This window comes from Myotis davidii, unplaced genomic scaffold, assembly GCF_000327345.1.
Source record: "Myotis davidii unplaced genomic scaffold, ASM32734v1 scaffold187, whole genome shotgun sequence".
Lineage (NCBI taxonomy): Eukaryota > Metazoa > Chordata > Mammalia > Chiroptera > Vespertilionidae > Myotis > Myotis davidii.
Genome location: NW_006383018.1, coordinates 398,608 through 415,536, shown reverse-complemented (window position 1 = coordinate 415,536; position 16,929 = coordinate 398,608). Strand labels below are relative to the sequence as shown.

Here is a 16,929-nt window from a genome sequence, read left to right as displayed (position 1 = left end):
CTGAGTCGTGAACAGTGCGATCAGAGACTGGTTATTACATAACCATTTTTATAGCTTTTGTATGGTTCATTCAAACACAGTTATTTGAGGATGGCAAGTAATGAACTTTTTAAAAAATGGGAATATTGATATATTTAATTTTAGAATGTGTGTCTTAATTGCTTAATAAAACCCAACAGTTGTTTGGCATTCTTAAACAGGAAGAGTCAGAGTGAGGAAACATAAATTCAATTTTAGATGATTGAGGGCCTGGTTTTAGAAGATGCTCATGGTTTTCACTGTTAGAGTTTAAACTAGAAGGACTATACGGTTTGCTTCATTAAGCATTTTAGGCTAGCTCACGATGGCCAGTTGGGCAGATGATACAATAATACTTCTTATTTTCAGTTGTCTCTTGGCATCCCAGCTCTGCCAGATTAATAACAAAAAAGCCAGGGGACCATTTCCATCTCTTGGTTTCACTTTCTGGCAAGGGCTGTCACTTCTTTCCACGTGCTAGTGTGCAAAAACACCACCTCAACGTGCGCATCAACTGATGCTGAGGTGTTACAAGCAGGTAGGACAACCGTGGTAGATCTTACCTGATGCTCTGATGCTCCAAGCCTTTCACAACAACTTGCAGTCTCTGTGCTGGGCACTGGCCAAGTGTGTTACATGCATTACTGCATTACGGCTCTTAGTTCCATTTTACCAACTAGAAACCTGAGGCTTAGGCAGGTTAAGCAGCCTGCCTGAGATTACACATCAGGCAAGTGAAGAGCTGGAATTGGAGCCGACGCAGGAAGTGCACTCTTAACCATCCTACTCTGCCAGCACAGAACATAGTTGGAGGTCAGCCTGCTCATTACAGCCCCTTCCTATCTGTTAAGGACCGAAGGGTAGCCAGAGAGCCAATGAGATAAAATGAGTGGTGTGTTTGGGAACGGTGCCCTAATCAGAAAACAGTATATGCAGTTCTTTTCTTGCATTTCAGGTACGCCTATTATTACAGTGGAATCGGAGCTGGTGTGCTTGTTGCTGCTTACATCCAGGTTTCATTCTGGTGCCTGGCAGCTGGAAGACAAATATTTAAAATTAGAAAACAGTTTTTTCACGCTATAATGCGTCAGGAGATAGGCTGGTTTGACGTGCATGATGTTGGGGAGCTTAACACTCGGCTCACAGAGTAAGTACCTAGTTTTATGTGGAACTCAGACGTGGTTTTGATTCTTATTAAGATAAAAGAGATGTCATGACATCTGTTAGGAGATGTGAGTACATCACTTACAGTGGTTCTCAACCTTCCTAATGCCGCGACCCTTTAATACAGTTTCCTCATGTTGTGGTGACCCCCAACCATAAAATTATTTTCGTTGCTACTTCATAACTGTAATTTTGCTACTGTTATGAATCGTCATGTAAATATCTGATATGCAGGATGTATTTTCATTGTTCGCGATCCACAGGTTGAGAACCGCTGACTTAGAAGTAATTGGGAGACTAAGTCTCTTTTGAGCAGCGGCCATGTCTTGTGCATCCTTTTTGTCCCCAGTACATGAGAGGGGACATGAGGGGGGGCCTGCATGGCTAGTGCTGAATGAGGAACCGACTTCCCAGACAAAAGGTGGTCTGCCAGCGAGCAGTAGAGCAAAGCATGACACTTCCTGGGGCTAGAGCTGAGATGTAAACTAGTTAACCCCACTTCCAAACCAACAAAAACTGGATTCAGGAGAAAAGTTCTGTGTTCACAATTCTGACGTCTGTCTCCAACACTGTTTGTTCTTTTAGTGATGTCTCCAAAATTAATGAAGGAATTGGTGACAAAATCGGAATGTTCTTTCAGTCGATAGCAACGTTTATCACTGGCTTTATCGTAGGATTTACACGTGGTTGGGAGCTAACCCTTGTGATCTTGGCCGTCAGTCCGGTTCTTGGACTGTCAGCTGCCATCTGGGCAAAGGTAGGTGACGCCTGTGAATCCAGGCCCTCAACCTATGGCTGCTTTTACCAAATGATGACCCTGACTCTGTACCTGATCCATGGTTTTAAATCTTCTGTTCAAAATCAGTGGGAACCAGCAGATGCCACCTCACTGAGTTCCACCCCTCCTGGGACCCCACGCTGTCCTGGGCCCTGGGGTTATTTGGGGATGAGCGGAGAAAGGAGTAGCTCTCCTATGTCACCCTCTGCCTTCTTAGAAAAGGCATGCTCACCTCTTTAAAGAACTGTGTTCTCTAGTTGTTCTGTGTTCTCTAATTCCATACTCACACAGCAGATAGAAACCCAACTTTAGTGAACCACACATGTGTCCCATTCAATTAGCTTGATTAGTGTTAATGTTTTTGGTTTGGTAGATTTTGTTAATTTATAAATCAGTTTTATCAGCATTATAAATGGTTTTATGTTTATATATATTTAAATCCATTGGTATGAAAATAATTTTAAAAAATACTTCCTACTCCGACATGCATTGTAAATACTAAGCCTGTAGTTCTCTCTCCCGATCACAAAGGCAGAGTAAACTTATTTTCCCCTTTTAAGGCTCAGTGTGGTATTCATTTTAAACCTAGTAAGATGTAAGAGTGTGCTGTGGTGGAGAGATTGGCCCAGTATGTAATTTCTGTTGCGTTTAACACAACTTAAAGAAGGTGCTACAAATTCGTGTGGCAAAAAAGATATCAAATAAAGGAGGGCCCACCAAAGCTGAGGCTAACAACATTAATCAGGCTGCAAACATTCAGAAGTTTCAGATTTTTATTCTGTAGGATAGATGTTGTTTTGTTCTTGCAAACAGTAACTACCATTTATTGGGCATCTACTATGTCAGGCCACTAGATGTGTTATCTTCCTGAAGTATAGCTATTAGATCATCTTACAGAGGAAGAAACTGAAGTTTTGAGGATTCTGTTAATTTGTTGCTCAGAGTAACACAGGGTTTCAATGGTATTCTTGGTGGTTAAATTGCATCTCAGTATCAGTCAGCTGAAATATTTGGCAAAAGCTTCTCATGTGAATCAGTTTTTCTATTGATTAGAATATTAAGTGAGTCAGGTGACCAATTTTTCATATGAGTATTTGTTGATAAACTATACAAAATGTACTGATGTCCGTGCTAGTTAAGTTAGGAAAATAACTCATCTTTTATTAACTAATTATGCATTGCTTCAGATACTATTTATTTGATAACTTGCTTATTACTGGAGACATACATTTTAACCCTCACTCTGCATTCTCTGGGTGTCAGCCATTTAAAAAGGAATGTGGTCCAGTCTGGGAAGCCCCTTTGTCCCTGTGAGCCTGAGGCTGTCCTACCCAACCCAGAGACACCAGGGCAAGAAGGAAGAACAGAAAGGGACCCAGTCCCGGCAACCTTCCTGGTCCAGGACGCCTTTTAGATGGGCACGGGGATTCTCTTTCCCACCCAGGCACAAGTAGGAGCACCCAGCACACTCTGCTCCTAGCAGGCAATACCTGGTGGAATGACCTTGAGAAGCCCCTTTTACCCCCTTAGGTAGCAGAGGCAGGCTCCATAGGAGCCCCAGCAGCTCCAGATAAACACCTCTGACCAAAATAATACTAGCAAGACTCTGAGTATTAAACTGCCAGTAGAACCACAACTCAAAAAAGTAGGCCAAAACGAATACAAAAAAAAATGATGAATGTGAACTGCAATTGAAAGTTTTTTTAAAAAAATAGTAGGCCAAAACTCGCATGCTAAACCCAAAGAGGGTTACTCCTTGTTAAAATAAAGGTTTAAACAGGACTCAGAGTCTCCTAACATAATAGATAAAAGGTCCAGGATATAATAAAATTTTACTTGTCACTCCTAGGACCAAGAAAACCACAACTTGAATGAGAGAAAGACCAATTAAACCGACTATAAGTCAGACGCTAGAATGATTTGACAGGAATTTTAAAATGGCTAGTATAAAAATGCTCCACTAAGCCCTTACAAATTCTCTTGAAACAAAAGAAAATATCAGCAATGAAATAGTTAATAAAAAAGAACAAAGTGAAATTAGAGAAATGGAAGATACAACAACAGACTAATCAGGATGGATGAGCTCTTTCAGTGCGTGGAGATGATAGGATAGGATCAGCGCATCTGGAGATGGAACAATAGAATTCATCTATTCTGAAACGGAGAAAATGAAAAGGCTCAGGGACCTGGGGGACAATAGCAAAAGATCCAAAAGACAATCATTTATTACCATTGGAGTCCCAAAAGGTAAGGAGAAAGAGAGTGGGACTGAAGGAATATTGGAAGAAATAATAGCTGAAAATGTCAACCCAACAATAGCAGGCTATCCTTCAACAACTGAATGGTTAAACGAACTATGGTACATGGATACCGTGGAATACTACCTGCCAATAAAATGGAAAAAACTCTGGATATACTTAACAACCTCAGAGAATTATACTGGGGGTGGAGGAGTGGGGGAGGGAGAGCCATTCAAAAAGGCGACAAACCATATGATTCTATTTATGTAACATTCTTGGAATGACAAAATTATAGACTGAGAACAGATGAGTGCTTTCCTGAGGTTGGGGGTAGTTGGGGAGGGGAGGAGAGGTAAGGGGTAGGGTAAAGGTGGCTATGGCTATGAAAACTAACATATGGGATCCTTGTAATGAAATTGCTCTGTGTCATGACTGTAGTCACATGAACATACAGAGGTGATAACATTGCTTATATCTAAATACACACACCCACACAAATACATGTAAAACTGGTAAATCCGAATAACATTGATGGATTATATCAATGTTAAATTCCTAGTTGGGACACTGTTCTGTAGTTTCCCAGATGTTACTATTGGGGACAGTTGATGAAAGGTGCATGGGATCTCACTGTCTTGCTTCTTACTACATGTGAAACTATAGTTATCTCAAAAACAAAAGGTATCCATTATCTCAAAACCAAAACTTCGTTGAGAAATAGAAAAATGAAGGTCAAAATATCTATAGTGATAAAAATGTATTGCTTCCAAACACATGAGTTTGAATAATATAAGATTGCCTATAGTAGACAGTTTTTAACTTAAAGACTGATACTAATTAAGCTTTGTTAAGAAATTGTCAGCCTTTGGAAGAAGGGATGGGTCAGTGATTCTTCATATTGTTTATGTGGGTAGTTGTAATAATGGAATCATCACCATTTGATTACATTAGACTAACAGTGGAAGTTGCCTTTTTATATCCCCAAGAATAGTTTGGAAGGCTTCTTTTTAACAGGCATGATCTCTTCAAGTACAAAAGCAAAACAAAACACTTAGTGAAGATTTTCCCATAGTTTTGCTTACCCATATGCTTATAATTATGGAATCTCATGGGGAAGGCGGGGAAAGAACCAGGTTTATTGAATGTTGTATGGTACTTGATATATTTAACAGTGACTTAAAATAGCATATTTTGAAACTCCTAATTCAAAAATATTTCTGGTAATCTTCTTGTTGCCTGCCTCAGTTGTGGGTGACTGTTGTGGGCTGATGTTTTAAGAGAAGCAGAGAAAAATAGCTGAAGCATATTGGATGTGCCTCTCATATTATGCAGCGTGTTTGCTCAGGGATGGCATTGAGCTCCCTGGCTCAGACCCAGCGCTGTGAATGATTCAGGCAGGTGCCGCCCTGGGAAAATGGCTGTGAGAAGTCAGCAAGGCCTGGTGTGTCGGGGGATATTAGATAAGTGCATGCAGCACAATACCTGCCCGTAGGACATAGTTAATAAGTGTTTGCTTGCTTTCACCCACCCATTCCTACATCTGCCACAGCTCCTTTTTACTTTGACACACAGCAAAGGAAGAAGTGCACTGTTAAAACTAAAACAGCTTTGAGCTCTTTATGACGAGAAGGAATAGACTCGTAGTACTTATGCAAGTGAGTCTGCAAATGCCTGTAAATTATTGATGAAACAGTGTAATATGGTTAATCAGTATTGTGTTATGAACTGCTTGTGTGTAACCTTTAGCTAGATGGTTGACTACGTAGGCATTCCAGGTATAAATAGTAACCTTGGCTCTTCGCCCATGCCAGGTGATTTGATTTTCATAATAGGGCCCATTAGGACTAGAGTTCACAGATGTCAATGGATGGTTTCAGAGAGTGAATCCCTCTAGGCGAGCAGGGGTCGCCTAAGACCATACTGCATATAAGATATTTACATTACAATTCATAACAGTAGCAACATTATAGTTATGAAGTAGCAACGAAAATAATTTTACAGCTAGGTCACAACATGAGGAACTCTATTTAAAGGGCCAGAAGGTTGAGAATCACTGCTGTAGGTTGTTCTTTCAGGCCGTATGGTTCATTCAAGCCATATGGCATCAGGCTTGAATCCTGGGTATTTTCTTTATTTTTTATTTTACTTTTAAATATATTTTTATTGATTTCAGAGAGGAAGGGAGAGAGAGAGAGAGAGAAACATCAATGATGAGAATCATTGATTGGCTGACTCCAGCACACCCCCTACTGGGGATTGAGGCCACAACCCAGGCACATGCCTCTAGGACCGGAATTGAACCCAGGACCCTTCAGTCCACAGGCTGATGCTCTATCCACTGAGCCAAACCAGCTAGGGCCTGGGTATTTTCTTTATTTGTAAAATGATGTAATCTCTTCATCCCTCCATTTCCTCACAGATATAGTGGGGACAATAGTACCTACTTCACTGTGCAATTGAGAAGAGTAAATTAGATAGATCCTGTGTATTTAAAGTACCCTGTACTGTTTCTTCCACAGAATAAATGCCTAGGAACCAGAAAGAGGAATCAAAGAACACCCATAAAACAAAGCCCTCCCTGGTGGCTGCATGTATTGTTTTGCTCAGCAGTGCCAGCTTTGATGGCATGTGAAACTTGCTTGTCGCCAGCATTCTTCTGGCTCACACTTCTGAACCAGAGTACCATGAGCAATTGCTGCGTTTCCTTGGTGTAATGCCCTTTTCCCACATTTGCTTATGACTACATGCATATGTTTAATTTAAGATCTCTCCAGACTCCTAGTTTTATTTATTCAGATCAGGATTCCTGAAACATTCAGTGAGAAAATAGTATTTTAATGGAATTTATTATATACTAGAGGCCCAGTGCATGAAATTCCTGCATGGATAGGGTCCCTAGCCGCTGCCGGCTGTCGGCTGGGGCCTTCCTTTGTTCCACGCCGCCCCCTGGTGGTCAGCGCACATCATAGTAATCGATCTAACTCCCAGTCTTGGGGACACTTTGCATATTAGGCATATATATATATAATCAGCTCAGTTCTAAAAGAATTGAAGTGTCTCACAGAGTGAATATCCATATACTAAAATTTAGAATGTCATGACCAAAACCAAATAAAAGACAGATTTTGTTCAATGAATATATTAATGTACCAGCAGCATCTATGTATATATTTGTATTTTACAAATGATAAAATGAACTTGTTAAAAAATTTACATGATCTGAAATTGCATTTTTAAACAGATATTATCTTCATTTACTGATAAAGAACTCTTTGCATATGCAAAAGCTGGAGCAGTAGCTGAGGAGGTCTTAGCAGCAATTCGAACTGTGATTGCTTTTGGAGGACAGAAGAAAGAACTGGAAAGGTTTGAATCTCTTTTTAAGTTGATAGGAATGTTAAATTCTGTTTCATCTTTTATTCCCATCAGGTTGACAATGTATATGTTTCTTTAAACAGCTTCATCCATATTACAGCATGTCTAATATTCTGGAGAAGTTGTGATTCTAGTTGTACTCTTCTTTTTGTTATTGTTGTTAATGTCATATACTTGGGTGTGTTTTTTTTAACCATTTAAACAATTTTCCAGTTACAGTTTACATTCAATATTATTCTGTATTAGTTTCAGGTGTACAGCATTGTGGTTAGATAATTATATACTTTACAAAGTAGTCCCCTGATATTTCCAGTACCCACCTGGCACCATACATAGTTTTTACAATATTATTGACTGTATTCTCTATGCTATAATTTACATCCCCATGACTATTCCTAACTAACAATTTGTACTGCTTAATCCCTTCCCCCTTTTCACCCAGTCCCTTAACTCTCCTCCCCCTCTGGCAATAATCAATCTGTTCTCTGTATCTATGAATTTCTTCTTATATCTGCTAATTCAAAGCATTTCCTAGAGTCTCCTAGGTGGGTAATGGCATAAAAATAGTTCCTCGGTGCTGAACCATTTTATACCTGGTGATAATGTTTCCATCTAATAAATTCTTATTTCTTTCTGTATTTGATTTAATTGACACATACCATCCTTGATTTTCTAAGATTGAATGAGTATTTTGTGTAATATCTACAGGGACATGTTAATTTCTGGTTCACTTCCCCTCTTGCCTGGCCCCTGATCAGTAGCTCTGCTCCATGATTTAGAAGATAAAAATATAATTAAAAAGCACATATGTGCAAAAGTTCAAAATCTTTTTAACTTGTCTGTTAATATTTCCCTGGCAACTACTTATATTCCCTCTTATTAGAGTTCTGGGAGTATACACGGTAATTTATTGAAATTTAGAATATCAGATTCATTGATTTCTGAGCAGCAATCGAGTTTACTTAAAATAACGTCTGATATTATAGTATTTTAGGTTACGAATATTTCTTTTAGAAAATAGGAAAAACTAAACTATATTGTTTGGGAGGTTATGCATTGTTTGTTAAAGCCATAAAGGAAAATGGGAATTTTTGTAACCAGGATAATGATTACCTGTCCAGGGGATAAGGAGTTGTGAGTCATAGTGGGACACAGAGCAGGGGGTTTCTGTGGGGCTGACGGTGTTTCATTTCTTGACCTCAGTTGTGGTTACGTGGCTATTCACTGTATAACTATTCTTTAAACTGTACATATGTGTTTGGAGTAGCCTTTTGTTCATATGCAACATTTTACCCCACAAAGATGTCCTTTAAGAATGATTTGTGATGATGCAGTACTATAGTCCAAAGGAAAGACCCATCTTGATTTTTTGCTAAGGTTTTTGCTCTTCCCTTAAGATACATCTGACTACTAAACTGAGAAGTCTTCCTTAGTGACCAGGCAAACATCCAGTAAGATAAATCCCTTCTTTTCCTAGAGCTTAAATTCTAACAGGGCAGAGGAAGGGTACAGACAACCACAAAAAAATAAAAATAGAAATAAAGCAGGGGGGGTAAATATTATTGGGAAATAAAATACTTTTTTAGAGTCATAGGGGTTTCTGTGTAGAGATGTTATTCAGGAAGTTCTTTCTGAGTAGTTGATGCTTGAGTAGACAGAGAATGGAGGTTTTAACTTGGGATTCTTTCCAGTTTTCCTCAGTGGAAAGGTGGACCAGAAAAGTACGATGGCCACCAGCACAGGGAGACAAGCAAAGCATGTCTGCATCTTCCTCATTTCTGAGCCAGAGAAAAGCATTTCCCCATGGAAATTAAAACCTCAGGCCTATACCTCTGCACAGTAGGGTCTGAATTTATATAGTCTACAGGCCACGGAAACAAAGAGTAAGAGTACTAAATAAAAATAAAAGCTATAATGATTGGAAAATAAGACCAACATTTTCATTATTCATAGATGATATGATTGTATGCATGGAAATTCCTGTAGAGCCTGCAGACTAACAGCATAAAGTAAGATCTGAGAACCTGATCAGGATTCAGAAAAAAATGGCATTCCGGGAACCAGCAGTGGCCAATTAGGAAATAGATAGTATTGCACCGTTCTAAGGTGCACATTTTTCTGTCACAACTCATCTTCTCTGGCATTGAGATAAATCCTACGATCAGTGTCTTTTTACAATTGCTATAGATCTGGATGGAGGTCGATTCTTCCAGGTGGGACTTGGGTTTGCGCCATTCATTCACTGGGGTCACTGATCCGAGACCACCTTACATTAACTTCTTTGTCTACACTGGTAGTATGAATTCACACTCCAGGCCTGCATGGATACTGCCTTATGGTGCAGATTCCCAGGGGAGGTTTTTCCCTGCCTTTACCTATTGCCAAGGTTGAAACACAAGTTCTCCTGCTGTCACTTTCCATGTGGCATGTGCTTATTATACTGAGGCTCTAGACCAGCCGTGGGCAAACTACTGTCTGCGGGCCGGATCCAGCCCGTTTGAAATGAATAAAACTATTGAAAAAAAAAGACCGTACCCTTTTATGTAATGATGTTTACTTTGAATTTATATTAGTTCACACAAACACTTTATCCATGCTTTTGTTCCGGCCCTCCGGTCCAGTTTAAGAACCCATTGTGGCCCTAGTTTGCCCACCCCTGCTCTAGCCCTTTGGGTCCCACCTGTATATGAACTGATGCTACATAAAATAACAGAATAGGCCCTAACCAGTTTGGCTCAGTGGATAGAGCGTCAGCCTGCGGACTCAAGGGTCCCAGATTCGATTCCGGTCAAGGGCATGTACCTTGGTTGCGGGCACAAATCAATGTTTCTAACTCTCTATCCCTCTCCCTTCCTCTCTGTAAAAAATCAATAAAATATATTTTTAAAAAAATAACAGAATAGCAATACTTCCTACAATTAATCACATCCTAAACTTGAGAAATATGGTACTTTTGAAAGATTATTAGCAACAACATTATAATGAGATATGGGATATAACCTGGGTAGAAGGGAGAGGGCATTATGGGAGTCAAGTCCAATATGCAGAACTTAGGTGAATCTGATCATTTTAGTTCACTAAAAGTGTAAAGAAATCAAGATATTTTTTAAATGGAGTGTTTTAATTAGTAGGTACAGAAAGAATTTTGTCCCCTAGAGAAGATGGTGATCAACTTTTTATTATAAGAATAAGCAAGTGAAGTGGGCCTACATAGTCCTATTTAAAGATTCATTTTATATATGGAAGCATTTCTTCAGACGATAAGTTACTGGGATGTATCTTTGAAAGAACAACCTCCCCTGGAAAATTGGAAATTAGTTTTGTCTGAGATTAAGAGTTGATTAAAGTCTATAACCTGAAGGCCTAAGGTTCTTTCCAGCTTGCCCATTTCTTAAAAGTTCATTTATTCAACAAATTTAACCAGCATCTACCACATGACAAGCACTGTGCTAGGCTCTGGATTGTCAATGAATCGGAAAGAGAGGATATTTGCCCTTATGTGATCCTTAGTCAAAATAGTAAGGTAGAAAAAAAGGGGAGGAAGGAAAGTAAGAAGGAATATAAGAAAGACATCAAAGAAGCAGATTATAGATTTTTAAAACATGCAGTGAACCAATCAAAGAGTGTGCTGATGAAGGTGAGGAGGGCAAATTTGCTTTAAATATGGTGGTCAGGAGTGCATCTCTGAGGAGGTTCCATCTAGGCTGAGACGGAAGGGATGAGAAATGGCCTTCCCGGGTGAGGGCCGGGATAGTAGAGGCTTTTGGATGTCCTGAGGTGGCAATGACTGTAGGAAATACAAGGCTCCTGTGGCTGGAGCTCAGCTGAGCCAGGGGAGATTGCGATAAGAGAAGCTGTTGAAGGTGGGTCAGGCCATAACGTGGGGAATTGCAAGTTGTGATGAGGAATTAGGATTTTATTCCAAGGGCATAGAGAAGGGGTCGAGGATCTTAAAGAAGGGAACGGGTGTCCATATCATGTTTAAAAGTAGAGGCCTGATGCACGAAAATCGTGCAAGAGTAGGCCTTCCTGCGCTCTGTACCAATCCGTGCAGGTGCCCGACGACCGTGATGCTTTATCTCACAGGCTTATTGGCCAGGTGAGGGGCACACTTGGCGTCACACATTGTTGCGGTGCTCCGCCTCTTCCCTCAGGGCTTGATTTGGACTGAAGGTAAGAGTTGGCCTCCCTTCCTCCAGCTGCTGGCACCGGCTTCCCTCTGGCACCTGGGACCTGGGCTGGCTTCCCTCCAGCCCTGGCTTTGTCTGGAAGGATGTCCAGAAGGACGTCTGGTCTAATTAGCATATTACCCTTTTATTATTATAGATTATTTCTCTGTCTGTGATTGGTCTGGTGAATAGAAGAGAGCAGTTAAAGAGTAGAGCCAGGTGGGCTAGTGGGAAGGCTGCAGTAGTGGTCCAGGTGAGAGGGCTTACTGTGGCCGAGACTGCTGCCAGGAGATGGGTGACAGGTACATAGATTTGGGATATATAATTTGGTGGTAGAATTGATAAAACTATTCTGAGACCAAATATAACCCTTCAGTTTCTTCCCCTTCCCTTCTCTGCTTCCAAATAGACAAGCAACTAAGGTCTCTCAGTCTCCCTCTTCAGATTAGCAGGTGCAGGAGGAAACTTAAAATGAAAATTAACCAGGATTTAAAATGAATTTAATCATTAGTAGAGAATTGTTTTGTTCTCTTTAATTACATTTTTTTCTCTCTGCATGTGTCTTGCAAATGTTTATCTATTAGTGTTGCTTTTTATTTGCTTAATTAAAATTGTTCCTTGCTCTTGGAAGTGGCTAGTAAATATTTTTATAATATTTAAGAAGAATTTTTTTTCTAATTATCAATGTTTTTGTTGTGTGACTTTATTCCATTTTAGGAATTCCTACTTTAATTACCATTTTCATACTAATGCTTTTAGTGAATTTAATAGCTGATTTTGTATTGTGACATTTTTTATGGCAATGCTAATCAAAAAGTAAAAGGAGTATTGTTTATGTCTCCCCCCTTCCTTCCTTACCCCTTCCTTTTTTTTAATTTATCTTTTCTGGTATCTAAATGATTTTCTTCCTTGTTGCTTCTTCCTACGCAAATGTTTCCTCTGGCTGCATGCGACATCAGTGAAAGATTTCTACATTAGTCTCTCGGTAAGCAAGAACTGAAATAAAGGAGATAACAGGGTGTGAGTCATAACCGTTAAAGTTCTTTAAATGTAATCATGTATAATTTATGCTTAGTAGTACTTTTCACCTCAGATCAACTCATGATATATATATATATATATATCAACGATTGAAACATCTTTCTCAAAGATAATTTTTTTGTTCAAAGGTTAAAACTGGCAAGTTGGGGATTGACATTTTTGGAGGGAGAAACTCTAATAATATGTTACTATTTTATCACCATAAAGTTCTGTTTAAATTTGGTCTTCGGCGAACATGGGGGCCATGTAAATTTCATTCGACAGACTTTCCCAACTAGTAGAGTAGCTGGTTAAAAAAAGTCATGAGGCCAAGAAAGAATGCATGTTTCCATCTGAGCAGGGCTTGAACCACTCTGTACATGCGAATGGAACAAACATCCAAAGGAAATTAGTATAACATTTAAATGGTCCATGTTTTTGTAGATTAAAGACCTCAAAATATGAATTCTATATGGAAGTAAGTTCTTTTATCACAACAATTATGAACTCCTTTCCATAAGGCAATGGTCTAAGTTCTGCAGGGTGTTGTGATTAAGAGGATAAAGACAGATTTAAAGCTTAATTATAATCTGTCCTATTTCCCTACTAATATTACCTTGATTCTATATTTTCAAAGATCCTTCCTTTACTTTAAATTTGGTCCCCATGATCTTATCTCCACATCTTTTTTGAGCAAAATAGTCTGTTGTGTTCCTTTCAAATGAAGATGAAGTTACAGACAGTATCTCCTTTCACTTTAACATCACTGCTCCCCACGGGTTTAAAAAGTACTAACGTTTGGGAGGATGCTTTAGATCATTAGAACTGGAGGGAGAAAATCTTATCAGCGGACACCAACATTGTTTTTGCTTTTTATTTGCTTCCTTGCTGTTGCCCTCTTTTGTATAATTTGAAGTGCTATGTAATACTCTTTACATTTAAATAAACTGTATGGTTTAATCTTATTTCCATAGTGATTATTTTTAAAATAATCAGTTGAAATTTGCTGTACTTTCTGTGAGAAGTATTCATGGGTATTCTCCAAGTGTGGCTAATATAGTGGAGACCTTTGTACTGTGAACAGGGTACACGGTCCTCAATGTGCTGAGATTGTTATTGTCTTAGTCCTTGAGGCCTGGGGTGGGTGACCTGGGCCACCAGGCCAGAGCCCCTTCCTCCAGCAGCGGGCAGCCATGACATGACCGTGTTGGGAGCGGTGACTGAGGGACTAGGATGTAGGCAATGTGTAGAAAGACTAAGGAAGGGGACACTGCTACATAATGAGGGATTATTATATATTTTTAAGCCTGCTCATTTTTTTAGGTCAGTGATTTTTTAAAATAAATGTCAATGGAAATAAGATAAACTACATAGTTTATTTAAATGTAAAATGTATTGCATAACATTTCACGGCTCTCAAAATGCTCCTACACCTATGTCGAACAAACTCAAAAGAGACTGGGGGCTTTGCTAGAAATAAATGACTAAGATTTATTCCCGGTTCTTATAGTATGCAAACTAGAAACAGCGAAGCAAAACCCCAGAAGTGTTCTGATGAGGAAAGAAAAGTTAAGCGTTCTTATAATAAAAATCGTATCCTTGAGAATAATCAGTTCTGCATTCTTAGCCCCACGATTGGCCCAGAACCATTACCTGTCAGATGTCAGGTGATCTGGATGATGGATGCCACTTGGTGTGGAGGATAGGCACCAGGAGGTCTGGTCTTGTCCCGAGTTCTTTGGTGGATAGTCAGAGGGTTATCTGCAGTTAAGTAAATGTCTGGGCATTGAAGCAAGACTGGAAAGTTCAAAAGTTTTCATTTCCCAGCTTGTTAAAGCAGGAATAGAAACACTTCATGCCTCAGCCTACTGGCTTTGAATGATTTAGCAGCTTGACCATAGTGACTCCATTTTATTTCTTTACCCTTTTCCTCACTTTTTTCTTTCAGTTGGTTCTTCTAGTAGACGCACAGGGATGCAGGATGGGGTGCAGACTGTCTCCAGAGCTTCTGTAATATTCAGAGACTTAAAGGACTTACTTATGTTGAACACTATCTAGCGTTATATCTTCGGATTATTAATACATTTTAAAAGCATGCAGATTGTAAGGGAAAGTACAGTGTTCATAGTGTCTGTTTTGTTTTGTATATGAAACAATGCCAGTGTTAGAAGTTTGCTAACTATTATTCCACTTATTTCACTGTTGCTTAGGCCAACAGAGAAGGGGCTTTTAGAAGACTTCCCCCACCAACTAATCTCTGTAAGACTCAGTTTCCTCTTCTACAAAAAGAGATTAAATAGTTCTAACATCCTAGGGTCAATGTATGGAAAAAAAAAGAGAGAAAATATGTGTAAAACACCTACCATGGGGCTGGGCACATTCTAAATAATCAACAAGCATCATGCTCTATTGACCCATTTCACATGTTTATGAGTATATGTGATCATTTTTGTTACTCCTCCCAGGTACAACAAAAATTTAGAAGAAGCTAAGAGAATTGGGATAAGGAAAGCTATTACGGCCAACATCTCTATGGGCGCTGCTTTTCTGCTGATCTATGCTTCGTATGCTCTGGCATTCTGGTATGGGACCTCCTTGGTCCTTTCAGGAAAATATTCTATTGGAAAAGTACTCACTGTAAGTGATATTATATTAAGAATCACTGTTTAAAATGCCAATGAAATTGCAGTGTGGTCTTGGCTTGACTATTGGAGAATATATCTTGAAGAATGAATGAATAACACAGACATGCACTATTAGGTTAAAAAGGAAATTAGATGTATTCAACAACCAGTTTTGTCTTTTTTGTAACCCCCCTTGAAAAGTCTATCCTGTGGCCTATGTTATAATAACATCACCCGTCTCTATAGCATAAACTTTTCATTAGTTGAGATTATTTCTTTGTGCCATACACTATGCTAAGCACTTTACTTTTATTTTCTGATTTACTATTCATAACAATAAATGGCAAAATACACTTGAACTTCTTTTCAGAATCTTTTGAATGACAGCTAATACACCTAACCAATTTTTGGAAGCATAGAGTGCTATTCTTCCTAAAAGAATATGCTGTTTGGAGTTTCTCTGCCACATAGATCTTTGTACAAGTATAGAAGGCTTGCCATTTGATGCTATCCTTTTGTATTTAAAGACAATGAACTATTCACTGACCAAGCTCAATCTACATCTTTTTAAAAAAATGTTTTTATTGATTTCATAGAGAGGAAGGGAGAGGGAGAGAGAGAGAAGCATAAATTGACTGCCTCCTGCATACCCCCTACTGGGAATCGAGCCCACAACGGGGCCATGTGCTCTGACCGAGAATTGAACTGACAGCCTCCTGGTGCCTGGGACGATGCTCAATCAAATGAGCCACACAGACTGGCCGGGCTCAGTCTGCATTTTGATCTAATAAAGTACATATTGTTAGATGTGTCACTTGGTTCCTTTTTCACAGGCGAAGTAAAAGTACCTATATTCAGTAAATGACAGACCCAACTATTTGGTTGAGTCCCTTAAAAACAGTTCCCTTTCTCAGGAAACAGGTTGGTAGTGTAGATCTGATAATTGTGTCTCTTGTTTTTTCAGACCGTTGCCTCATGCACAATGTATAGGGCTCTTCAGTTAAGAATGGTTTTAACCAAAAAGCTTGTATTAGGATAGTGATACTGTGGGTGAACCTAGGTTGGCAAGAGAAGTGTTCTGCTTACTTGTGATGTAGATAGGCAGTTTTAAATCCAGTATTCACTGAACACAGATCTGCCTTTCCAACTGGAACCATCAAGAGTAGGAGCAAGCACAGGATTTGATATCAGGCCCACGTGTTTCAAATTCCAGCCTACAACTTTTAGCTGTAAGATTTGGGGCGGCCACATACAGACTTTTCAAGCCTTCATACCTCTTTTGCCAAATATAACTGGCAGTATTGTTGTAAGGACTAATTGATAAAATAAATATAGAATCACTTAGCAAAATTCCTTGTATGTAAATTCTTGGGGACTAAAATTACTGTGTGTTTTAGAAAGAAAGGAAGTGGCATCAGTTCTCTTTAACCCAGATGAGAAACAAAGTCAAAGCCAGGTCTTTATCCATAAGACACTGATTTGGGCAAAATAAAAACCTATTTACCAGACCTCAAAGAGAACACAGTTTGGGGGGGGGGGCA

At 39.3% G+C, this 16,929-nt stretch overlaps 1 protein-coding gene across 1 annotated transcript in view; it reads left to right on the top strand.

Moving 5' to 3' along the window:
- ABCB1 (ATP binding cassette subfamily B member 1) overlaps positions 1–16,929 on the top strand; it is a 79,010-nt gene that overhangs the window by 23,603 nt on the left and 38,478 nt on the right. Inside the window, exons 6-9 of the mRNA XM_006779165.2 lie at positions 974–1,165; positions 1,768–1,939; positions 7,442–7,566; positions 15,230–15,401. Of these exons, the coding sequence (XP_006779228.1) occupies positions 974–1,165; positions 1,768–1,939; positions 7,442–7,566; positions 15,230–15,401 (661 nt within the window). The remainder of the gene's footprint in view (positions 1–973; positions 1,166–1,767; positions 1,940–7,441; positions 7,567–15,229; positions 15,402–16,929) is intronic.